The 25,766-nt window shown below is 41.2% G+C and overlaps 1 protein-coding gene across 1 annotated transcript in view; it reads right to left on the bottom strand.

Annotated features, from left to right (window-relative positions):
• Positions 1 to 879: 879 nt before the first annotated feature.
• VTCN1 (V-set domain containing T cell activation inhibitor 1) overlaps positions 880 to 25,766 on the bottom strand; it is a 63,091-nt gene continuing 38,204 nt past the window's right edge. Inside the window, exons 4-7 of the mRNA XM_052638027.1 lie at positions 15,737 to 16,084; positions 10,462 to 10,740; positions 7,169 to 7,337; positions 880 to 981 (exon numbers count right to left, since the gene is read on the bottom strand). Of these exons, the coding sequence (XP_052493987.1) occupies positions 7,213 to 7,337; positions 10,462 to 10,740; positions 15,737 to 16,084 (752 nt within the window). The 3' untranslated portion in view covers positions 880 to 981; positions 7,169 to 7,212. The remainder of the gene's footprint in view (positions 982 to 7,168; positions 7,338 to 10,461; positions 10,741 to 15,736; positions 16,085 to 25,766) is intronic.

The following is a 25,766-nucleotide window of genomic DNA, read 5'->3' as shown; positions in this document are numbered from 1 at the left end:
GACATAATATTACACATGGTCAAGATGAGAGGTCCTTTCCCTGGACCATTCAAGGATAAGCATCATCTGAGAAGTAAAATAGCATTAGTTTGTTTTAAAAATAAGATGCTGACATAGTTTAGAAAATCAGTGTCACCCAACTACATATTTAATGTTAAAATTATGATCATTTTCTACATTTTTTCTTGACATTTGTCAGGTGGGAGGAGATGCCAGGGCATTTTTGCATTTTAATGAAAAGTGAATCATTCGACCCATCATTAAAATGTGTGCGCGCATGCTTAGTCACTCAGTCGTGTCCAGCTCTTTGCAACCCCATGGACTGTAGCCCTCCAGGTTCCCCTGTCCATGGCATTCTCCAGGCAAGAATACTAGAGTGGGTTGCCATTTCCTTCTCCACAGGATCTTCCCAACCCAGGGATCATACCTGGTCTCCTACACTGCAGGCGGATTCTTTACAGTCTGAGCCACTAGGCAAGCCCACTAAAATGCAGCCGCCTCTAAATTGTGAAGTGGCAGCACATTATCAACTTCTAACTCAATCCACTACAGTTTAATTTGTGGATTATAAATTATGGATATAGTGCAATCAGAACTTTCTAGAAACTTCCTCAGAGCAACATCACTGAAATATAGCTAAAGATTCAGAGACAAAAGAGATGCAATATCCCATTATCTCCTTGTGTGGGAATGGTGAGGTCCCTGAGATATGGGGATACACTTGTCCCACATGCATTTTACTTGGCAGTATTAATACACTTCTCTGGTTCAGATGAATTATTTCGCAACTTTTAATATATGTCTTTGAAGATAAATTTATCTTGTTCATATTGAAGTCTTCCGTGGGTTGCTTTTGGCTTCTTTCTGCTTCTTGATCTTATTTGTTCACTCCTGGGTTCTAGATGTGAATTCATTTCCCCCCCAGAAATATAAAACTAGGTCATATCTTGTGGTGAAATAGTTCTACAGATTCCTGGGATTCTGAAAATAATAGCAATAAGATACCATTACAGCCATTCAGCAAACACTTATCAAACACTGAAAGTCTCCCTTCCACTGTATATTTCTTGTTCAGAAATGGATTTGTCTTTCTGTATTTTGATGATATTCTATTGAGGCCACATGGTGTCATGGGTCGCTAGGGGAAAGGAGATGACTTGAGTCTCCCCTTAATAAGGGGATCATCCTCACAGCAAACAGGAACTGAGAGGGGAGCTATGGGCGAGCTTCTAGATGGAAGTAGAAAGATGACTTCTGAGTTCTCAGCCAAGGAATGTGTGTGACCTAAAGTGTCATGGTAAGTTATAATGTGTATCTCAAGTAATGATCTCTTCATTTGTTTTTAAAAAAATGATTTAAGGTTACCCCCCTATAGTTCTAGAGAGAAAAAAATGAAGCTATAGCTAACCAGGTGACAGTATATAACTCTTTGCATACTGCATGTGAACATATATTCTTGTATGTCTTATTTTATTAAAAAAAAGATTGTAAATCACTGCTATAAGGGAATACAAATAAAGATGAATAGGCTATACTTTATAGGTCAGATTATCTAGCTGTAGTATATTAAAAACTCATTTACAGTGTTATGAGAATCAAGGAAAGAAGAAAGGGTTCCTTCTAATGAGATCCTCAAAAGATGGTTTCCTCAGAGAAACCTCCTTCCAATGACAACCACAGAGTTTGGAAATGATGGAAATTGGTAGATTTCCTTACAAAAAAATCTCTTCTGTACACTGCACCATAGTGTTTGGGGAACAAGAGAAAAAATGAAAAGCAGGTCAAGAGATCCCCAGCCAAGATGGTGGTGTAGAAAGGCCCTGAGCTCATTTTCTCTCATGGGCACACCAAAGCACAGCCATTTGCAGAACAGCCATCGATGAAACAGACTGGGGTCTACCAGAAAAGATCTGCAACTAAAGATGTAAAGAAGGAACTACCGTGAAACAGGTAGGAGAGGCAGACTCGTGATGTAATCAAGTCCCCTACTCTAAGGTGCGTGACCCACAAACGGGAGGATAATTACCTTGCAGAGGTACTCCCCAAAGAGTGAGAGATCTGAGCTCCACATCAGGCTCCCCAGCCCAGGGGTCCTGCACCAGGAAGATAAGCTTCCAGAACACTTGGCTTTGAAGGCCAGCGGGGCTTACTATTAGGAGAGCAAAAGAGCTGGGGAAGAAAGACTTCACTGTTAAAGGGTGCACATAAAGTCTCACATGCTCTGGAACCCAGGCAGAACTAGTAATCTGATAGGAGCCTGGGTCAGACCTACCTACTGATCCTGGAGAGTCTCCCAGAAAGGCAGGAAGCAACTGCACGTCACCCTGGGAATACAACTGCTGATGGCAGCCATTCTGGGGAGCTTCTACCATGTGGACACTGACAAACACCAGTGTGTAATTCTGCCTGTAGCTCATTAGCACCAAGACCTGGCCCCACTCAACAGTATGAGTCACCAGTGCTCGGATGTCTCTGGCCAGGCAACTAACTGGGCAGGGACACAGCTCTGCCCATCAGCATACTGGCTGCCTTAAGATTACCTGAGACCATAGCTGCCTCTGGATGTGGCCTTACCCACCAGAGGGCCCAGGACCTAACTCCATCCTCCAGTGGGCAGGTACCAGCCCTAGAATCCCCTGGGCCTGGATGCTGCCCTTCAGGAAGCCTGTTCTAGCCTCTGGGCCAGCTTCAGCCACAAGGGGGCAGACACTACATGCAAAAAACCGCAATCCCAGAGCCTGCAGACCTAGCCTGCCTACCAGCAAGTCAGACCCTGCCCTGAGAACCAGATGGGCCCCAGCCCTGCCCTCTAGCAGGCCAACACAAACTTTGAAACGCCCAGACCCTGGTCTCCACTGTATCAGGAGTGCCCCTTCCCCCTCCCTCAACAATCCAAGACCAGCTCTGGGCCCTGCAACCAGATTCCAGGACATAGATTTGCCCACCAGCAGATTGGCACTGACATGCTTGCTGTCACTCACCAGACAGCATTAGAGTTCCTTGGACCCTGACTCCAGCCATCCATGACCCAGCACTAGCCCTGAGTCCCCCTAAGGTTCCATAGTCAGCTGCCCCTGTAGCTCACAGCCTCAACTCATGTGGATGGCCTGGATACCAATTGGACTAGGGGTCAACCAAACCTACTAGACCTCCCACATAGACAACCTGAAACAACAGGAGGACCCATGCAACCCTCATATAAAGTACTCAAGAGCGTATAGTTTGGGTGATGAGAGGGGAGTGTGCTGTTGGGACACCTAAGAGGTCTCCTACAAAACAGCACTTCTCCAAGGTGGAAGTCGGACACGACTGAGCGACTTCACTTTCACCTTTCACTTTCATGCACTGGAAAGGAAATGGCAACCCACTCCAGTGTTCTTGCCTGGAGAATCCCAGGGACAGGGGAGCCTGGTGGGCTGCCGTCTATGGGGTCGCACAGAGTCGGACACGACTGAAGTGACTTAGCAGCAAGGTGGGAAAATGTAACCAACCTACCAGATACATAAAAATACAAACAGCTTAGCAAAATGAGGTGACAGAGCAAGGTGTTCCAGACAAAAGAACAAGATAAAACCTCAGAGAACAACTGAGTGGAGCTAGGCAGTCTACCTGGGAAAGAGTTCAGGGCAGTGACTGTAAAGATGATCAAAGAAATAGGGAGACACAAAGAGTGAGAAGTTAAACGTTTTTAATAAAGAGAAAATATATAGAACAACCAAACAGAGATGAAGAATAGAATAGCTGAAATGAAAAATATACCAGAAGGAATCAACATTAGAGCAAATGATGGATGAGTGAACTGAAAGACAGTAGTGGAATCACTGATGCTGAACAGAAAAAAAAAAATGAAATGAGAGTTTAAGAGACCTCTGGGGCAACATCAAGTGCACTAATATTCATGTTACAGGGGTCCCAGAAGGAAAAGAGAGAGAGAAAAGGACTGAGAACATATTTGAAGACATAATAGCTGAAAACTTCTTCCCTCTGGAAAACGAAGTAGACATCCAACTCCAGGAAGTGCAGAGAGTCCCACATGGGAGCCAAAGAGGAACATATGAAGACACATTGTCATTAAAATGGCAAAATCTAAAGGTAAAAAAATATGAAAAGCAGCAAGGGGAAAGCAACAAATAACATACTAGCAAACTCCCAGAAGGCTATCAGCTGACTCTTCAGCAGAAACTCTGCAGTTCAGAAGGGAATTGCACAATATGTTTAAAGTGGTGAAAGGGAAAAACCTACAAGCAAGAAATTTCTAGCCAGTAAGACTCTCCCATTCAGATTCCATGGAGATATCAGCAACTTCACAGGCAAGCAAAAGTTCAGCACCACCAAACCAGCTTTACAAGAAATGTTAAAGGAACTTGTCTAATTTAAAAAGAAAAGGCCAAATCTAGAACCATGAAAATTATGATAGGAAAAAGCTCATAGGTAAAGGCAGACATAAAGGTAGGGAATCATGTCATGCACAAAGCTAGTAGGAAGGCTGAAAGACAAAAGCGGTAAAAATCATCTCTATTTTTAGTAAGCAGCTAAGGGATAGGTAAAACAATGAGATGCGAAATGTGATATCGAAAACAGTAATCAAGACGGGAGGAGAGCCCAAATGCAGAGTTGTACGTTGAAATTAAGAGATGAGCAACTTAATACAATCATGTGTATATTTTATTGCTATTTAAAAGCCTCATGGTAACCACAAACCAAAAACTTACGCTAGGTGCACAGAAAAGTAAAAGGAGTCCAAACATAATAGTAAAGGTGGTCCTCAAATCACAAGAGGACAAAAGAAGAAAGGGGCAAAAAAGCCTTAACAAAAGGAACCCCCCAGACAATTAACAAAAATGACAATAAGAATATACATATCAATAATTACTTTAAATTTAAATCGGCTAAATGCTTCAATCAATAGTGGCTGGATGGATAGACCTGTATGTATGTTGCCTACAAGAGACTCACTTCAGATCTAAAGACACACAGGGACTGAAAGTGAGGGGGGAAAAGATATTCCACATAAGTTGGAATCAAAAGAAAACTAGGGTAGCAAAACTTACATCAGATGAGATTAACTTTAAAATAAAGACTGTTATAAGAAACAAGGACACTATATAATGATCAAAGAATCAATCCAAGATGAAGATATAACAATTGCGAATATATATGCACCTACTATAGTAGCACTTAAATACATAAAGCAAATATTAATGGATGTAAAGGGAGAAATCAACAGTAACTCAATAATAGTAGGGGACTTTAAAACCTCACTTACGTTAATGGACAGGTCATCCAGACAGTATAAAGTCTCCGGTTGGTCTAATGTGTCATTTAAGGCTAGTGTTTCCTTACTGATTTTATATATATTTACCTAACATTTCATTTGAAAGCATCAGAATACATATTCTTTTCAAGTATACATAAAACATTCTCCAGGGTAAATCACATGCTGCTGTGCAGCAAAGCAAGCCTTGGTAAATTAAAAAAAAATTGAAATCATGTAAAAACATCTTTTCCAATCACAATGCTATGAAACTAAAAGTCAACTATAAGGAAAAAAGACTGCCAAAAAAAAAAAAAAAAGAACAAAACCCACCATGTGGAGCCCAAAGAGCATGCTACTAACCAACCAATGAGTCAATAAAGAAATCAAAGAGGAAATTTTTAAAATGCCTGGAGATAAATGAAAATGAAAACACAATCCAAAAATCTGTGCAAACAAAAATCTATACAACAAACGCATGTTGTTTATAGCAAAACAAGCTTAACTCAGGAAACATGATCTGACCTGATCACCACAGCAGCCCCAAAAGAAAGAGTTTCCTCTAATTTAATTATTTGCAATTTTTGTAATCTTTGCAATTTTTATAATATTCATGTACTACCTTTATCCACATATATAACATTATATTTTTAATTAAATCACTATTTTTAAAAAATACATAATTTTTTTTTTTTACCATACTCACAAAAGCAAAGCAGCTAACAGATTTTTGCCTGCCTTTGAGGACTTATCTAGGCAAAGAATATATGTGCCTTAGAGAGTGTAAGATACTACAAATTATACAGACTCACCGAAGGGATGTGAAATAAAAGGACCATTAGGAAATGGGTGAAGGAAGTGTGGACCTGAGTTACCATAGAGTAGAGGAGATTTCCAAGAAGGGAGAGAGAGGGAGCAAGGACAGAGAGGGAGCAAGGACAGAGAGCAGTGGTAGATAGCCGAGAGAAGGAGGAGACTTAAGAAGAAAAAGTTAGAGAAGTGTGACTGCAGAGCTGAGGACTTAACTCTGATGTGACAGTGCCCTGAGAGTCACTTTAGGTTGCAGAGTAAAGGAATGCTATGATGAAAATAGCATTTGAATTTTTTTAATTCCGGCTCCTTGTTTCCTATCACCCGAAAGAGAGGAAAGATAAGTACAAGATTTTAGAACTAGTTGGGGCATAAAATGATGAAGCTGGATTAGGGTAGTCTGAAAGATATGGGCAAATACTGAACAGCTTGGTATCAAATTGACCTGAGGACAGATGGGGGACAAAAATAGCTCTAAGATTGTGAGCCTGGCGCATGGTGGCAGTCCACTGAGTAAAGTGGTAGTGTTGACTGTAACTTCATAAGCTCAGTGGTATGCAAATCCTGCATACAGAAGAATCTTTAGAAAGAAATGCCCTGCCAATAATTAGAGCCGAAGGACTAAAGGGACAGCGGGAAGTCTCAGCAGGAAGGCCAGTTGGTGAGTGCTTTGTCCAGTCTCTAGTCAACAGGGGCTTTGTTGTTGGGGGGTGGGCGCTGCTGGGTGGGGAGAAGCTGCTTATGTGATTATGCTCATGTCATGCTTCTTTGTGAAATTCAGAGAAATGAATCAGGGCCAAGTAGCTCTTTCACTTTCAGTAAGCTGTTTTCCTTCAAGGATGACTCAATAAACGAAAAGGTGTTTGGATTTATACAAATACTTGAATTGTATAGAGTTGGTTTTCCTGTAAGTCTGTCAGGGAGGTCTATACTCTTTGTTAACAAGTGCTTACCTTTTACAATTGCAGTGGGAATAGTGCCTACTGCCCTGACATTATTAATGTTTCTCTCTGAGGCTGATGCTGGGGGCTGCTTGATTCTTGTTAGGGACATGAGCACAATCATACACAGAGGATCCCCAACACCATTTGTGATTCATCTCACCTGTCATACAATGACTTTGCATGTTTCTGTGTAACCAAGGTATGTTATTTTAGCATCAGATAAAAGCAGAGCGGCAAGAGTACCCAGTCGATGGCAGAAGAAGCAGAGACACGCAGGGAAGCCTTTGAGTTCAGCAGCTGTAGGTGACTTCGCCTTTTAATCTCCGAGTCTGTAAAGGAAGAGAAAAAAGTTCAGGATCAAGGAGGAAAAGGTGATGTCTTCTTCACATGGCTGGTTAACAAAGAAAAGTACCCCCAAAGAAGAACGAGTTGTTCCTAATATAACTTGTGCCCTAATTTGGGGGGAATTTTGTAACCCATTCTCCACCTTTCTGTAACTGTCTTAAAAGCAGAGCTTTCCCTTTCTTGAGAGATGTTCCATTCTCTCTTCCAGTCCAGTGAGCACTCAGCCAAATGAAAAATGATGCCAATAAACAGATTGCTATTGGTTACCAAATAAAAAATAGGCTAAACCAACAGCCACTGCCAGTCCTTGGTTTCAGACACATTTTTTTCCCTCTAGACAGTGACCTTTACAGGTTCTGTGTCATTTGCTTTCATCACAGCACTACCAAGTAATGAGAAAATATTGTTCTCATTTTGAAGTAGAGAAAGGCCAAAGTGAAGAATTAAATTATTCTTTACTCTATTTTCTCCCTAGACAGTCCAGTGTCATTTAGTTCATTTCACGCTGACACTTAATAGCTGTGTGACTTCAGGCAAGTTTAGGCAAGTTAATCTATATGTGCCTCGGTTTCTTCATCTATAAGATAAGGCTAAAATAATAATCAACTTCTTAGGGTTCTTATGAGGATTAATAAGTTAATATGTATAAACACTTAGAATAGAACCTAGCCCCATAGTAAGCACTCAATAAGTATTAGCTATAAAAATAACAGTAACCCCACTCAAGCCTAATAAACATTGCTTCCATTAAGTTGATCATTTCTAAATCCACCTCCTTAGCCCCAATTCTGTCCTAAATTCCACATCTGTATTTATAATTACTACTACTGTATGTCAGTTTAAAAATGTAATATTCAGCAAATATTTTTGAGTGCTTGTTGTTTGAATTCAAAGGAGTCCAATAAACACCCTCTCCCCCACTGAGCTCTGAACCAGTTAAAGAGTAAGATGAAAAAAGTGAGGCAACCGGAAGACTAAAATCACCTTTATTCCTGATAAAGCTGATAATAAAGAATTATGCTTTGTCTGCAGGGAAGTAGGCTGCAGGCATCTTAAGACCGGGGCCTGCTTTCTCCTGCAAGGGCAAATCCTGCCCCTGAAAACTGATGACTCAGAGGAGCTAATTTCTGGTTAGCTAGAGAGAAAGGAACATAATTCCTTGTGTTATAGAATAACACAAGCAGCTCAGCTCTTGTGTTGAGCTACTTATGCTTCCCCTAATAAACTCACTGATGGGGTGAAGTTAATTCCTCCTCCTCTGAGAAAGAGGGAAAGAGGGGAGAAGAGAGAGACTAGAAGGGTTACACTGGTAGTATGGGACTCTTCCCGTGGAAGAAGTCTGTGGCGTAGGGATGAAGCAGCCTCCCCCAGGCTTGTCATGTGCTGGGTCATGTGCTAAGCACTGGACATCTCTGCATTTGTTCACAGTGGACACTTTCAACACAGCATCTCTAAAATCTTTAATTTCTTACCAAACACGTTGCTCTTCCTGCATTTTCATTATTGTTGATTTTGGTAGCATTACTAACCTCCTAAGAAATCTGGGTAGAAATATCAGACCCCTTTCAAGTTATTCCTTCTCTTGTCCTGCACATTTGTGTCACCAAGGCTTGTAGATTATTTTCTTCATTAACCTTTGATTCTTCCCGCTTTCCTTCCCATTGTCACTGCCCAAGTTCAGATCCTTGTAATTTCTCCCCCAGACACTGATATAGGCTCCTGGCTTCATGCCTTTCTAGTCTATTAAAGTCATTTTTCCCCCTTCAAAACCCAGCTTGAACTTTCTCATCTATTGAGCCACTGTACTCATAATAACTCTTTCCCCTAGACACCGTATTCACCCTGATTAACTTCTCTTATGACAACTGCACTATTCATCTTAGTGTTTCGTAGGACTTACAAATTGCTTTTCATGTGTTTGGCACTCAATAGATACTTGTTGAGTGAGTGACCCCAGTTAGCAATAAGAGAACACAGGATATAAACCTCACAGTTTCTTTCAGTTGTTTAAAAACTTACCCTGCACATGGTAAAAAGGAGTTATGTTAGTTTATGTTGATTTTTGAGCTATGTCACACTTCTAAAAGTTGTATATAGTCCTCCTGCTGGTATATGGAACACTCGTTCTAATGTATCCGACAAGCATGCACTGAAAAAGAAACTGCTCACTGAATAAAAGCTGTGCTCAATTTCTGTGGTTTGTTCAGTTATTGCCATTTCTATTAGGAGCATCCGTTATATAGTTTGGAGCATTTAATTGAGATCTAAACTGAGATACTCTTGTTAACACTCATTGTTTTAAATGGCTAACACTTTATTCTCCCTTCTCTTCTGGGAAGGCCTTTCATGCAAGTACTGTCTCATTGGTCTAAGCACAGGTAGCTGACCGAAGTTGAGCCTTCCTGGGAATGTCAAGTCAGACTGAGGGACTGAGCTTCAGTCTAGTCTCTCTCTTGAGTGAAAGAGACTTTTAAAGGTAAGAGCTCTTGGCAACCATATTTTTCCCTGTTGACTAAAACAAAAGGAGAGTAAATTAGACAGAATTTACTAGAAAATAAACTAGAAATGAGAGACAAAGAATACCAATGGAATTTAAGTTCTTGGTTCCAGCTGTTCCTAAAGTCATACTGTACTTCCTGACCTTGGTTTCATGAGATATCCTAATACACTTTTAGCTTAGGCCTGAGTTGATTTTGTTCTGTGTTATAGGCAACTAAATGTGTTCTAATTGGTACAGTCATCAGTTTTTTCCACAGGATAGTGGAAGAACTCTCTTTTTCTCATGTAGATGATTTTTTTTACTAGATACTGCTTTACCAAAGCAATCCTTCTGAGTTAGACAGGACCTCAGAATCCTAAACACTGCTCTCCAGGCAGTAAGAAGGCATACAAATGAAAACTAATTGTCAGCTTTGCTCTGTAGGCCATAAATACTGTTTTGTATTAGTTTTGTTCTTACATAATGCAGTCTCAACTGGAATTGTAATTGAGGTCTCAGTGAAACTTTCTGTGCCCTGGTACATAATATATCTGTTAAAGAAATCAAATTTTAATTTATGCTTGATTATAACCACAATAAACTCATAGCACAAGTGTGAAGGAGCCCACCTGTCACTTTGATATCCCCTGTGGCTTTGGCGATGTTGTTTTCAATCATACAGGAGTAAGTGTTGTTGATTGTGACGTTGTAGAGTACAGACACTACCTTCATGGTCACATTCTCAGAGTTCAGCTCAAAGCTAGTGTTGGAGACTTCTGAGAAGTTGGCTCCCTGGTCAACTTGGGATGCCCAGACCACTGTGGGCTGGGGAAACCATCTGGGAGCCTCACAGCGTAAGCTCTCGGAGCTGGCGTTATAGTCCACATTCACCTCTGGGATGCTGAAGGCTGCAGGTCAAAAGGACAGATGTCAAGGCTGGACGATAAGACAATATAGCCTTTGAGGTGCTAGGTCTTACAACAAAGACACTGAAGTGACTCAGTACTTTCCCAGTGGGCTGTGTATGGCTCATTGTATTATAGATGCAAAAAGTGATTTGCTCATAGTATTGCTATATATCACAACATTCTGGCCAATATCACAAACTCTGAGGACCTATGTTCTAGATGTAATGTTACACAGATAAATTTCTCCACATAAGAGGAGTGATCATACAAAAAATTTTATTAGCTAGGGAAGTTGGGTGTTTATTTTCCCAGGCACCTGTGAAGCCTCCTGAATTTTATGTATTTTTCAGCCTGGAGGGTAAAGTTAGGGTGGGAAGGGAGAAGGAAGAAACAAAGAGCATTCACCTATCACCCACAGAAATTCCACACACAGGACTTGTCATCATGGAGATTTGAAGTTGGCTTGGGTAGGGATTGCCCTGGTATCCATGAATAAAGACAGGCATTTGTTTTCTTCTAAGATAATTCTCCCTGGGCTGGCAAGTACATTTTGAAATTAAAACCAACTTCCTCATCTATCTAGGCAGAGAGACACTTGTAAAAAATGTTAAGTTGTAGTCTTCGGCCAGTAAATGTTTATCATGCCAAAAAGACAGGACACACATTATTAATATGTTTAGCATCTTCCTTTGCCCAGGACTGTGCTAGTGTTGAGTGAGAAGTGGAAGGACAGTTTTGACCTACCCTTAAAGAGCCTGCAGCATAGCAGGGGAGACTAGACTCACACACTTGGAACAGGTTAGGAATGAGTTCCTGGGAGATGATGTGGGAACCTGAGTGTACATGACAATGAACCACCATTTATTGAGGGTGTGCTCTGGGCTGTGGACCAAATTCTAGACATTATTTCATTTGTTTGTCAAAACAGTCTCAGGTGTATCTATTATTGTGACCACTTTAAAAAATAAGTTTTTAATTCTGGAATGATTTTGTTTATCTTTTGGCCATGCACTGCAGCATTGGAATCTTAATTCCCCAACCAGGGATCGAACCGGTGCCCCCTGCATTGAAAGCGTGGAGTCTAAACCACTGGACTGCCAGGGAAGTACATGGAATAATTTTCAATTCAGTTCAGTCGCTCAGTCGTGTCTGACTCTTTGCGACCCCATGAATCGCAGCACGCCAGGCCTCCCTGGCCATCACCAACTCCCGAAGTTCACTCAGACTCACGTCCATCGAGTCCGTGATGCCATCCAGCCATCTCATCCTCTGTTGTCCCCTTCTCCTTCTGCCCCCAATCCCTCCCAGCATCAGAGTCTTTTCCAATGAGTCAACTCTTAGCATGAGGTGGCCAAAGTACTGGAATTTCAGCTTTAGCATCATTCCTTCCAAAGAAATCCCAGGGCTGATCTCCTTCAGAATGGACTGGTTGGATCTCCTTGCAGTCCAATTTTAGATTTATAGAAAAGTTGCAAAGATAGTACAGAGGGTTCTTGTATACTCCTTACTCAGTTTCTGCTAATATTCCGCTAACATGACACATTTGTCAAAACTGAGAAACTATTAATATTGTTTATATATTACTATTAACTCCAGGCTTCATTTGAATTTTATCAGTTTTTCCACTATGTCCATTTCCTATTGGAGGATCCTAATCAGAATGTCACATTGCCCTTATTTGTCATGTCTTTTTAGATTCCTCTGGTCTGTGACATGTTCTCAGTTTTTCCATGTTTTTCATGACCTTGACAGTTTTGAGGAGTACTCAGTTCAGTTCAGTTCACTCGCTCTGTTGTGTCTGACTCTTTGTGACCCCATGGACTGCAGCCTGCCAAACTTCCCTGTCCATCACCAACTCCTGGAGCTTACTCAAACTCTTGTCCATTGAGTCGGTGATGCCATCCAATCGTCTCATCCCCTGTCTTCCCCTTCTTCTCCCACCTTCAATCTTTCCTGTCATCTGGGTCTTTTCAAATGAGTCAGTTCTTCGCATCAGGTGGCCAAAGTATTGGAGTTTCAGCTTCAGCATCAGTCCTTCCAATGAATATTCAGGACTGATTTCCTTTAGGATGAACTGGTTGGATCTCCTTGCTGACTAAGGGACTCTCAAGCATCTTCTCCAACACCACAGTTCAAAAGCATCGATTCTTTGGTGCTCAGCTTTCTTTATGGTCCAACTCTCACATCCATACAAGATTACTGGAAAAACCATAGCTTTGATTAGACAGACCTTTGTTGGCAAAGTAATGTCTCTGCTTTTTAATATGCTATCTATGTTGGTCATAGCTTTTCTTCCAAGTAGCAAGAGTCTTTTAATTTCATGGCTGCAGTCACCATCTGCAGTGATTTTGGAGCCCCCCCACAAAATAAAGTCTGTCACTGTTTCCATTGTTTCCCTGTCTATTTGCCATGAAGTGATGGGACCAGATGCCATGGTCTTCATTTTCTGAATGTTGAGTTTTAAGCCAACATTTTCACTCTCTTCTTTCACCTTCTTCAAGAGGCTCTTTAGTTCCTCTTCACTTTCTGCCATTAGCATGGTGTCATCTTCATGTCTGAGGTTTTTGATGTTTCTCCCAGCAATCTTGATTCCAGCTTGTGGTTCATCCAGCCCAGCATTTCTCATGATGTACTCTGCATATAAGTTAAATAAGCAGGGTGACAGTATACAGCCTTGACCTACTCCTTTTCCTATTTGGAACCAGTCTGTTCCATGTCCAGTTCTAAATGTTGCTCCTTGACCTGCATGCAGATTTCTCAGGAGGCAGGTTAGGTGGTGTGGTATTCCTATCTCTTGAAGAATTTTCCAGTTTGTTGTGGTCCACACAGTCAAAGGCTTTGGTGTAGTCATAAAGCAGAAGTAGATGTTTTTCTGGAACTCTCTTGCTTTTTCAATGATCCAACAGATGTTGACAATATGATCTCTGTTTCCTCCGCCTTTTCTAAATCCAGCTTGAATATCAGGAAGTTCACGGTTCACGTACTGTTGAAGCCTGGCTTGGAGGATTTTGAGCATTACTTTCTAGCATGTGAGATGAGTGCAATTGTATGGTGATTTAAACATTCTTTGGCATTGCCTTTCTTTGGGATTGGAATGAAAACTGACCTTTTCCAGTCCTGTGGCCGCTGCTGAGTTTTCCAAATTTGCTGACATATTGAGTGCAGCACTTTCACAGCATCATCTTTTAGGATTTGAAATGGCTCAACTGGAATTCCATCACCTCCACTAGCTTTGTTTGTGGTAATGCTTCCTAAGGCCCACTTGACTTCACATTCCAGGATGTCTGGCTCTAGGTGAGTGATCACACCATCGTGGTTATCTGGGTCATGAAGATCTTTTTTGTATAGTTCTTCTGTGTATTGTTGCCACCTCTTCTTAATATCTTCTGCTTCTGTTAGGTCCATACCATTTTGTGCTTTATTGTGCCCATCTCTGTATGAAATGTTCCCTTGGTATCTCTAATTTTCTTGAAGAGATCTCTCCTTTACCATTCTATTGAGGAGTACTGACTAGATATTTTGTAGGATGTCCTCTATTGGAATTTGTCTGATGATTTCCTCATGATTAGACTGAGATCTTGGATTTTGGAGAGGAAAACACTAGAAGTTAAAGTGCCGTTCTCATTATGTCACATCAGAGAGTATATGCAGTCAGCAAGACTTAATCATAAGGACGTTAACTTTGATCACCTGGCTGAGGCTGTGTTTGCTAGGTTTCTTTGGAAGTTGGACTTTACTAACACACCCTAAGTGTGGTGGTTGGGGGAGCAAGGAAGTTCTAAGTTCCACCTCTCAGAAGAGGCGAGATCTAAAAATATTATTTGGGATTCATCTGTAAAGAAAATTCATTTCATCTCACTCATGTAAGAATGGACTTGTATCTTTATTTTATACTTAGTTATAATTTAATACTATGTTGTTTATGTTATTGCTCAGATCATTCCAGCTTTGCCACTGGAAGTCCTTTCAGTTGGCTCCAGTGTACCTTTGATGTGACTCTCTTAATCTCTGTTTTAATATGGAGGAGCTAAGTCTCAGTGAGATTCCCTTGCCCAGGCCACTGTTACGTGCCCAGGTCTGTCTCTAGATCTGTGCTTCAGACCATTATATATACATGTCATAAGAGTTCCAAGAAAGACCTGTGCAGACTAACTTAGGCTGGGAAGTCTCAGAATACTTTCTATCTTTCAAGGCTCCTACTAAATGTCAAATTCTCGCCATGGGGGCCTTCCCATTCCTTTACTCCCTATGCATTTGGATATGATCTCTGAATCCCCAAATCATTCTATATCTTCTCTTCAAGCATTTAATACACTTTACCAATTATTATAGATTTTACACATATTTCTTATCTCTGCCCTGACCCTCAACTGTATGAGCTCTACACTATAAGCTCTGGCTCTAGAAGGGAAGAAAATTATCTTTGTTTTCTTAATCATCTTTATACTCTTACAGTATCTGAGTCCCTTGTACATAAATTCAGAAAATGTTAAATTTAGTTGGTAAGGAAGTGTGGATTTTAGTGGAGAAGGATTAGTGAGTTTATAGGATAATATTGTTTTGGTCAGTTACCTTTGAACTTCTCCTATAATGGTTTCCACTGCTGTGAGTCCCTGGAGGCACTGATTTCAGAGCCCACTTAGAACAGGAAAGTCTCAGACCAGATTATATATAGTCTTCTCTCACTAGCAAGACTGAAGGCTACCATAAAAGAGAAAGAACAGAGAGCTACTGAGGGAGAAAAAGTATTTTGGAAAAATATTTCAGGGGATATATGAGGAAATTCAGAAGAGGCTAGAGTCCTGAACAGAAGATTTTAAGACTTAGTATTATAGTGGGTTACTCCTGGAGTTGATGTGGGTCTTAGACAGCAAGGATGGCGGCTAACAGGCTTCAGATGGTCTTTGTTGGATATTAGTCACTCAGGAGCTATTCAGACTCTCTAGTCTCAAATATCTCCTGGCCCCTTCTTTCCCACTTTTCAAAAGTAACTTACCTCCAGTTTTATATTCAAGGTTAGCATTCCCCTTGCCCTTAGAAGTGATGATGTTACATTTATAGGTGCCAGCATCCATGAGTTGTACATTTTTCAGCCTCAGAGAGGCATTACCAACTATTACTTGATCAGAAAACACTGCTGTCCTGCCTCTGAACATTTCATCCTGGTTTGACAGGACATCTTTGCCTTCTTTGAACTCGTGGACCAACCCCATGACACCTTCCTTCAGCCACTGTATCACGATATCAGCAAGTCTGATGTCAGGTTCAAAAGTACAACTCAGGATGCCATCTTCCCCGATGTTCCCAGCTGAGGTGAGAGTAGTGACTGCGATGGAGTGTCTTCCTAAAATTCAGGAAACAAGGGTCAATGCCAAGGGAAGCTTTGGAACAGCTACCACCAAATCCTTCATCATTAAAAAGCCAAACAGTGACTTCTGTAATAAATTAGAAATATACAGAACAGGAGAGTCAGGAAAAAAGAAGGCATAATAGAGCATTAAGACAATAGTTTTGATACCTACAGCAGATCTGCCAACAGCTGATAAAAAAAGCTATTCTATAGCTTTCTGAGAGCAAGCAACCAAAACCTTGAGACCAAACGAGAGGAGAATATATTGGACTTGAGTTTTGAAGATGAGGATTCCAATTCTGGTTTGGTCAGTTACGAGTTTTGTGAACTTGGCTACACCTCTGGATTTCAAAAAATTGGAGGTAAGGATATATGTCTTACCGACCTTAAAGAGCTCTTGTGAGAATCAAAATCAAATGGATGTGAACTTGATTTGCAAACTGTAATTACCCATATAAGGTAGTTGTTATTCTTAGTTAACCAGAAGTGGCATAGAAATGAAATCTCAGGTTAACTAAATGTGGCTAATAATTCTGAAGAATGCCAAGTTCTAAAGTGCTCTTACTTTTATCTCCACCTGAATGATAGGAGACTAAGGCATGGAGAATAGAAGTGACTTGATCAAGGTTAGAGTGCTAGCTATGGTATAATGAAGAATGGTACTCAGTTGATTTGGGGCCGAAGATGGAAATCACACCCTCCTCTCCAAACATATCCCAAGTGGAAGTATTAATTATGGTGACAGCCATGTCCACTGTCTCTTCTACAGTTGCCCACTCAGTCTGTAAAGGACTGACCAACTCTTTTTGCTGTACTGGAGGCTGCTGATTGAGGATGTCTATGGGGTGATTTAATTAACTGAATATTCTTGAGAGCCTCCTGTGATTTGGATGTGAAGCTAGGGAGAAGGATGGGTCTTTGAGCTCAAGAAGAGAGTGGTACAGACCCAAAGAAGTGTGGGGGAGACCATGAGAGGAAAAAATGAAGGGAGTCCCCCCATCTCAGTGCTGTCTTAGATCCTGAAGGTTTTCAGGTCTAGTTTCTGTGCACCTTCTGAGTATCCTTTAAACAGTTAAGCTGATTATAATGGTCTGCACAAACATCTCTTTCTTACAACCAAGAAAGTCCTACATATGATGGGTACTGAGCACTTCTCAGCTGGACTTCTCAGTTGGACTTCTCAGTTGGACTTCTCAGCTTCCTTACTGGTGTTCCTGCCACTCATCTTTGCATCCAGGTAGACTTTAAAGAACAATCTGAACATCTCAATTTTTAAAAAAAAATACTGTTTGTTATTTTTTAGTTCTGAATTTTTGTTTTGGCTGCATTGGATCTTCATTGCAGCACATGGGCTTAGTTGCCCTGTGGCATGTAGGATCTTAGTTCCCCAACCAGGGATGGAACCCACATCCCCTGTACTGAAAGGCAGGTTCTTAACCACTGGACCACCAAGGAAGTCCCCCATGTCAGTTTTCTAATCACTGACCTTCCATGATTGCCAAGGGCTGTGGAGTAAACTTCAGACTAACAACATGGCCTTCAAAGTGAAGTACTGCGGGCCACATAGGGAATGCCCATATATATTAGCCCTTATTGCTGCCTTTCCAGCCGTACTTTCTACTACTGTAGTTTGCATATCAAGCAATTTATTTATTTGCTGCCTTCAATGGAAAAATACATAAGCAAAGGATACTTGCTATTTTTCAAATTAAAGAGGTTGACATTATGAACATAGGGATATCTTTGGCCTCTTGTGTCTTCCAGCCCATAAGGGGTTGCCAATGTCTCATTAGCTCCTAGGCCTTTATAAACAGATGAAGGTAATGGATGTGGGACAGAACTGGAGAAGCAAGCTAGATGAATTTATATTATAAAGAACAGAGAGCTACTAATGGAAGAAAAATTATCAGTAAAAAGGAAACAGAGGAAACAAAAACACGTGCATAGGCTGAGTTGGAAGGATGTTTTGGAGGCTTTAGAGTATGGGAAATGAGAGGCTTTGGAGTAACTGCCATGAATGGCCATTCATGTGGGAGATTTGGGAGAAAAAATATGAAAGAAGGCAGTATGCAGTTTAGCTGTGTAATATGAGTGCAACATACCCCATCCCCTGCCTTTTCTTTCTCTCCCTTTTGTGCTGCTCTAATAAAATTCTATTTTTATTTTTGCAAAGATGTACTTGATTTTTTTCAATAAAAGAAAGAACATAAAAAATTCAGTGTAATAACAAATTTGACACATCTCTTCCTGAACAGAATCCTAGAACAGTGGGGCTCACATATGGGCTCTAACAGAGGACCTCATCATGAGAAAAGAGTTTGCTCTGCCTTGGCGTTTTCTTTTTATTCTTTTTATTTATTTGCCTGTGCCAGGCCTTACGGCACATGAGATCTTTAGTTGTGGCATGTGGGATATAGTTCCCTGATCATGGGTCACATCCAGGCCCTCTGCACTGGAAGAATGGAGTCTTAGCCTCTGGATCACCAGGGAAGTCCCTTGCTTTCGTATTTTCTTGAACATTGCTTTAAAGATTTAATTTGCTTTTTATTTGTTTTTACTTGACAGATTGATATCCAAGATATTGCAAGCTAGTACTGGTTATAATTGTACTGTGCATCTTGACACACACACTTATTCATCTTGCACCTACAGTTTAGAATTCCTTCTTCTCCTTTATCACCAGTTGTCCAAATTCTACTTATATTCAAGGCTATTCAGATTGAGGGGTTCACATGAAACTCTTTTTGATCTGCCAAAGCAGAGTTAATAGATTCTCTTGACTCTCCCTGAATGCTTTTCTTTGCCTTTATTGTAGCATCTATCTCCCTTTACTTTGTCTCTAGTCTGTCTCTGGCACTAATTAGTAAGCTTTTCAAAGGAAAAACTGTCATAATCATATTTGTAAGTCCTGTAAACGCTTTGATGGTTACTTTTATGTGTCAGCTTGACTGGGTCACACAGTACCCAGCCATTTGGTCAGATATTCTGGGCTTCCCTCGTGGCTCAGACAGTAAAGCATCTGCCTGCAATGCGGGAGACCCGGGTTTGATCCCTGGGTCGGGAAGAACCCCTGGAGAAGGAAATGGCAACCCAGTCCAGTACTCTTGCCTGGAAAATTCCAGGGATGGAGGAGCCTAGTAGGCTATAGTCTGTGGGCTCACAAAGAGTCGGACACGACTAAGCGACTTCACTTTCACTTTCTGGGTATGTCTGTGAGGATGTTTCTGGGGGAGATAAGTATTTGAATCAGTAAAGCAGATCACTTTCCTTAAAGTGAGTGGGCCTCACCCAATCAATTAAAGATCTCATAGAACAAAAAGGCAGAGCAAGAGGGGCCTCATGCTGCCTTTGAGCTGGGACATCAGTCTTTCCCTGCCAGTTGGTTCCTTCAGACTTGAACTGAAGCATTGTGCTTTTTCAGATTTCGAGCCTGCCTATCTTTAGGCTAGAACTACACCGTCCGCTCTTCTGGGTCTCACACTTTTGGACTCAGACTGGAACTGAATTATCTGGGTCTCCAGCTTGCTACGGAGAAGGCAATGGCATCCCACTCCAGTACTTGCCTGGAAAATCCCATGGATGGAGGAGCCTGGCGGGCTGCAGTGCATGGGGTCGCTAAGAGTTGGACACGACTGAGCGACTTCACTTTCACTTTTCACTTTCCTGCATTGGAGAAGGAAATGGCAACCCACTCCAGTGTTCTTGCCTGGAGAATCCCAGGGACAGGGGAGCCTGGTGGGCTGCCATCTATGGGGTTGCACAGAGTCAGACACGACTGAAGCAACTTAGCAGCCAGCTTGCTAACCACAGATCTTAGGACTTCTTAAAGTCCACAATCATGTGAGCCAATTCTTTCTAAATATCACTCCTCTCTCCTGTCTCTCTCTCCTGTCTCTCTCTCTCGCCTCTTCCCTATATCCCCCCATCACACACACATACCCACACCTACCCTGATGGTTCTGTTTCTCTGGAGAACCCTGACTGATAAATTTTGGTAGAGAAGTGGGGGTGCTGCTATAATAAGTACCTAATAAGCATATGGAGGAAGTTTTGAAACTAGGTAATGGGTGGAGGCTAAAAGAGCTTTAAGGTGTGTGCTAGAAATGTGAATATTAAGGTCCATGTGGTGACGTCTCAGATGGGAAATGAGGAACACATTATTGGAAACTGGAGGAAAAGCAGTCCTTGTTAGAAGGTGGCACAGAACTTGGCTGAACTGTGTTCTAGTGTTTTGTAGAAGGTAAAACTTGTGAGCCGTAAAATTGAATACTTAGCTGAGGAGATTTCTAAGCAAACTGTTGAAAGAGTGGCTTGGTTATTCCTGACTGCTTATACTAAAATATGGGAAAGGAGAAAGATGAATTGAAGAAGAAATTGTTAAGCAAAAAGGATCCATAACTGAGATTTAGAAAATTCTCAGCCTATCAGTATTGCAAAAAATGAGAAGACTGTTCTGAAGAGAGCACTCAGGACGTGGGTGAACATCCATTTGATAAGGAGATGATATGTATGACTCATGGATTTTAATAGCCACCACAACAGAAGCCAGGAATAGAGATAGGATTATATATTGCCAGCTTGGTACAGAAAAAACCAAAGGGTATAGAAAAGTGAGATAACATGAAGAAAGGCTGCCAGACTTCTTGGATCCTACTGTAAGACCAGACCACAGTGCTATTCAGCTGTATGCTTCAACAGGCCAGGGGACCTCTCTTGGAACTACTCAGCATATGGTATTTCGTCATGGCAACCTGAGCAACCTAGGACAAGTGCCTAGTGCTATTTCTACAGAGAAAAATAATCTTTGTTGAGTGAACGAATAAAGGAATGAATGAAAATCAGTTGAAATCAAGACACTGTTTGAAATAATGATTCTATCCAAAGTGACTGTAGGAGTAGGGAACATTTGGCAAGATTATCCCATCTAAATTTTGGGGAAATATGAGTCAGTGAAAAAAAGAAAAAGCAATGAAAATACACCATGATTCTCAATAAAATCATAAAGCAAATGTAACTATTTTAGAGCAAGGGTAAATTTGGTTGCAGTTTATAAAGTCCCATTAAAGTTGAATTGAAAAATTACTTTTTAGAAAAAGTACATGATTAGCACAATTTATGGAGAGAATGAAATGGTAATGACTTATCGTAGTTCAGTAATTATGTTACCAAATTAATTTTAATGTGTTGGCCTTGAGCCCACAGGTGGAGAATTTGTTGAAATATCTCTTAGAAAACGTAATGATTAAAACTAGGCAGCTGTGGAGTGCCCCAGGGACTCACCGCCAGCTCTAGCTCATTTAAGGTTGCATTAAAGATGTGGCAGATGAAATGATGCAGTGTTGATTAAATCCCCCCCTCCTTGTAGCAAATCAAGGAGGAATAAAAGCCAGTGAGAATTTTAAAAACCCTGAGGACCTAGGCATTGCTTTTGCACCCAGAAAGCAATCAATAAATACTTATTTGTTAGGTGAATAAACGATGGTTACAAGTGATAAAATGAAATTTAATTTGCAAGCAATACCATACAAATATTGCTTCTCTCAAAAAGAAATCTGTTTTCAATTTGGCCAACAAATATTGGTTCAAGGAGCTATGTTCTAGGAACCACAGTCTGGTCTAATGTGACTCTCCAGGTCTCTTAAACACTAGGCGCTCTTGTGTGGCTGGTTGAGGGTAAAATGACTTTAAGAGACGGTTAGAGTTTTGTATCAGTAGAATACAGGCATGGGTTTTAAGAATTCCACTGGTCTCTTAAGATTCCATCAAACCTCTTTAAAGTCAGAAGCCCCAACCACTCACTGAAAATGAATTCTCTAGCTCCTGGGGGCTAATTACTACCACAGCTCTGGTCTGCATGCAAAATGAGAATTGTCAGAGGGCAGCAAGCTGAAATTGGGGTCTTTCTGTTTTCACATGGATGGGCACTATTTAACTGCCATCTGCAGTAGGAGCAGGAATCTCTTGGAAAGTGGGGATATAGGTAACACAAGGTAGGGATTCTTTTTTTTTTTTTCAATTGGAGGATAATTGCTTTACAGTGTTGTGTTGGTTTCTGTCGCACAGCAAGGTGAATCACCCATTAAGTGTTAATCGTTCAGTCGTGTCCAACTCTTTTGCAACCCTATGGACTGTAGCCCACCAGGCTCCTCTGGCCATGGAATTCTCCAGCCAAGAATACTGGAATGGGTAGCCATTCCATTCTCCAGGGGAATCTTCCTGCCCCAGGGATTGAACCCAAGACTCCTCCACTGCAGGCAGATTCTTTACCATTTGAGCCATCAGGGAAACCTTGAATCAGCCATAAGTATACATATAATCCCGTCCCTCTTGTGCCTGCCACCTGCCCACCCCACACCCCGAATCCCACCCTTCTAGGTTGTCACAGAGCACCAGGCTGAGCTCAAGGCAAGGATTCTTTATAGAAATTATGATTCTGGGATGCCCAATACCACTGGATGAAACCTCGGAAAATGAACTTTCCTTTGAAATGACTCAGTAAGTTCTGTGACTTCCAATAGCATAGAGAGCATCTCAGCATCCACTGCAGCCAGCTGTCTGGATGGGCACCATAGCACATGGTGGAAATGTGGAAACACATAGGCTTAAGCCTGTACTGCTGGCACCTGGGGAAGCACCTGTCAGTGCCACTCTCGCCAGAGAAAAGGGCAGGGTGGAGGAGAACAGCTGCTTTGTGAGAAAACATTAGAAAGGATGCTGGGCCAGGCTAGTGAAAGGAGCAATGTAGGGAAGCAGGTTGGGCTCCAAAAATCACTGCAGATGGTGACTGCAGCCATGAAATTAAAAGATGCTTGCTCCTTGGAAGAAAAGCTATGACAAACCTAGATAGTGTATTAAGAAGCAAAGAGATCACTTTGCCCACAAAGGTCCGTATGGTCAAGACTGGTTTTTTTCAGTAGTCATGTATGGCTGTGAGAGCTGGACCATAAAGAAGGCTGAGTGCTGAAGAATTGATGTTTTTGAACTGTGGTGTTGGAGAAGACTCTTGACAGACTCTTGGACTGCAAGGAGATCAAACCAGTCAATCCTAAAGGAAATCAGTCCTGAACATTCATTTCAAGGACTGGTGCTGAAGCTGAAGCTCCAATACTTTGGCTACCTGATGCAAAGAACGGACTCACTGGAAAAGACCCTGATGCTGGCAAAGATGGAAGGCCAAAGGAGAAGGGAGTGGCAGAGGATGAGATGGGTAGATAGCATCACTGACTCAATGGACATGAATCTGAGCAAACTCCAGGAGAGAGTGAAGGACAGGGAAGCCTGGTGTGCTGCAGTCCATGGGGTCACAGAGTCAAACATGACTTAGGAACTGAACAATAGAGAAGCAGCAGCAGAGCCTGGCGTGTAAAAACAGGTATCAAGCTGTGGGTGATCAAGTCCCAGCTCTGCCACTTATTGGATATGAGACCTGGGCAAGTTTTCTATTTTCTCTATTCCATAATTCTTTTCATCTGTAAAATGGGGATGCTAATAGTAGTAGCTCCCTCAGAGGGTCCCTGAAAGGACTAAATGATACAGTGTAAGTAAACAGCTTAGCATGGTACCTGACTTGCCACATGTTGAACCTTAAATCAATGATATTGATGACCATTATTAGTTAGAATCATTTAGAAAGATTGCAGATCAGTACACCAGGAGGAAAGAAATATTTTACTAAATGCTTGCAGTGACTCAGTTTAAGCCGGATAACAACCATGAGATATAGGAATTATATTGTTCTACCCATTTTATGGATAGGGTAAAGAAGCTCTGTGGGATTAAATGGCTTGCCTAAAGCCCTATATCTAGCTAGTAGTGGAGCCAGCATCAAACTCAGTCTTGTCTGAGTTTTTCCTAAGCCTGAAAGTGAAAGTTGTTCAGTGGTGTCCAACTCTTTCCAGTCCATGGAATTCTGTAGGCCAGAATACTGGAGCGGGAAGCCGTTCCTGTCTCCAGCAGATCTTCTCGACCCAGGAATCAAACCGGGGTCTCCTGCATTGCAGGTGGATTCTTTACCAGCTGAGCTACCAGGGAAGCTCTAAGTCTGTATTCCTTCTATCACATTTTGCTGATATCCAGGGCCAGATTGAGATATGTGGAGAGCCTACCCACAAAAACAGTATCCCTTCCTCATGTAAAAATAAAAACAATTAAAAACCTTAAAAGAAGTATAAGAAAGGTCAACATCTATTTAATTTCCCAGATAACTCCAGTGAAAAAAATAATATGTATCAATTTCTTTCTAAACCACTTCAGTGTTTGTGTTTTGGTGCCAGAAGCACATGCCTTATTGTTTTATCCAGTGACCAAAGATGGAGCATCATTAGGAGGGAGTGTCCTGTGACTTCCTGTCCAGGATTTCCTAACTTCAGAGGAATTGCCTGGTGTGGCCAGGAAATTGTTCAAGTTTTAGGAGGGGCTGTGTGAATGCATTAATAATAGCAAATTATTAATGGCACTGATGGTATCAATGTAAACAATAATAGCAGCCATTTATTACACATATATGTGTCTGGCACTTTATAAACACTTTCTCATGTAATTCCCACAATGACTCTCACTATTTTCCCAGTGAGGTTCTAGAAAGTTAAGTTACATCCCAAAGGATACACAGTGTTATCCTTGCGATTAAAGCAACTCCGATCTCTAAGTGTTTCTACCACACAGAGCTGTTCAAAGTTACCCAGGGGGTGAGTGATAGCACAGAACTAGCAGAGTATAGTCAGGGGCCTTTCCACTGCATCTCCCTCCTTCTTAAAGGGTCATCCATGAAGGCTGCCCTAAAACCAGCCTAATGGAAGCTGCTCAGCCTCTCTTCCCAACCAACCACCTCAAATGCATTTGGGGTCCATATTTAGAGTTTAGAAGGAGTGGAATGCTGGAATTCCTATGAGAAGGTGGCCTATACAGCCTCAGGAAAGTTACAAAGAAATGGATTTTTTTTCTGTATTTAGAAATATCTTTATCATCTGTGGTCTCAGGAATAATGCCTGCAAGGTACACCAGAAAACATCCTTCTGTGTTACAGCTTTGCATGAGTATCATGGGTATAGGGCAATGGGTGGGAGTGTGGGTTCTGGAAGCAAATGTCAGGATTTGAAATGCAATTATGTGTTTGTGCCTGGTTGCTAGCTGTGTGCAACTTTACACAAATTTCTAATCAGTACATAGTAATATTTATCTATTTGTTGTGAGTTGTAAATCAGATAATATATGCAAAGTTATTTGGCACCATGAGGCGAACACAAAAAAGATTTGAAAAATATCACCACCACCACCACCATCATCTACCTAATGCTGTTTGCTTAATTTCATTGTCTAGTATATTAATCCAGCTAACATTTTATCTAACTCATTTAAAGTGTGGTAATGTCATGCTCTCAGGCACCAGTTTTGGTTCTTTTAATATAGGCAATTGAGAAAAAGCCAACTAAATAGTGTTAAACTAATAAACAGTCCCTTTAATCCAAAATAACCGGCTTTTACTTTATGAAGTAGAAAGAAGGCAGAAAACCTTTCATTGGTGGTAGTGTTTTAATACAATTGGTAGCTCATGGCTGAACTGAGTGAACTGTAACTTCTATCTATGTATTTACCCCTCCATGCCTCTGTCCATTTGTCTATTCAAAAAACACTTAAAGAGTTTTCTTTGTATTCAAGGAACTGTCGCTACACGTTT

This window comes from Budorcas taxicolor, chromosome 3 (assembly GCF_023091745.1).
Source record: "Budorcas taxicolor isolate Tak-1 chromosome 3, Takin1.1, whole genome shotgun sequence".
NCBI classification, from domain to species: Eukaryota; Metazoa; Chordata; class Mammalia; order Artiodactyla; family Bovidae; genus Budorcas; species Budorcas taxicolor.
The sequence above is the reverse complement of the archived record's forward strand: the minus strand, read 5'-3'. Positions and strand labels throughout refer to the sequence as shown.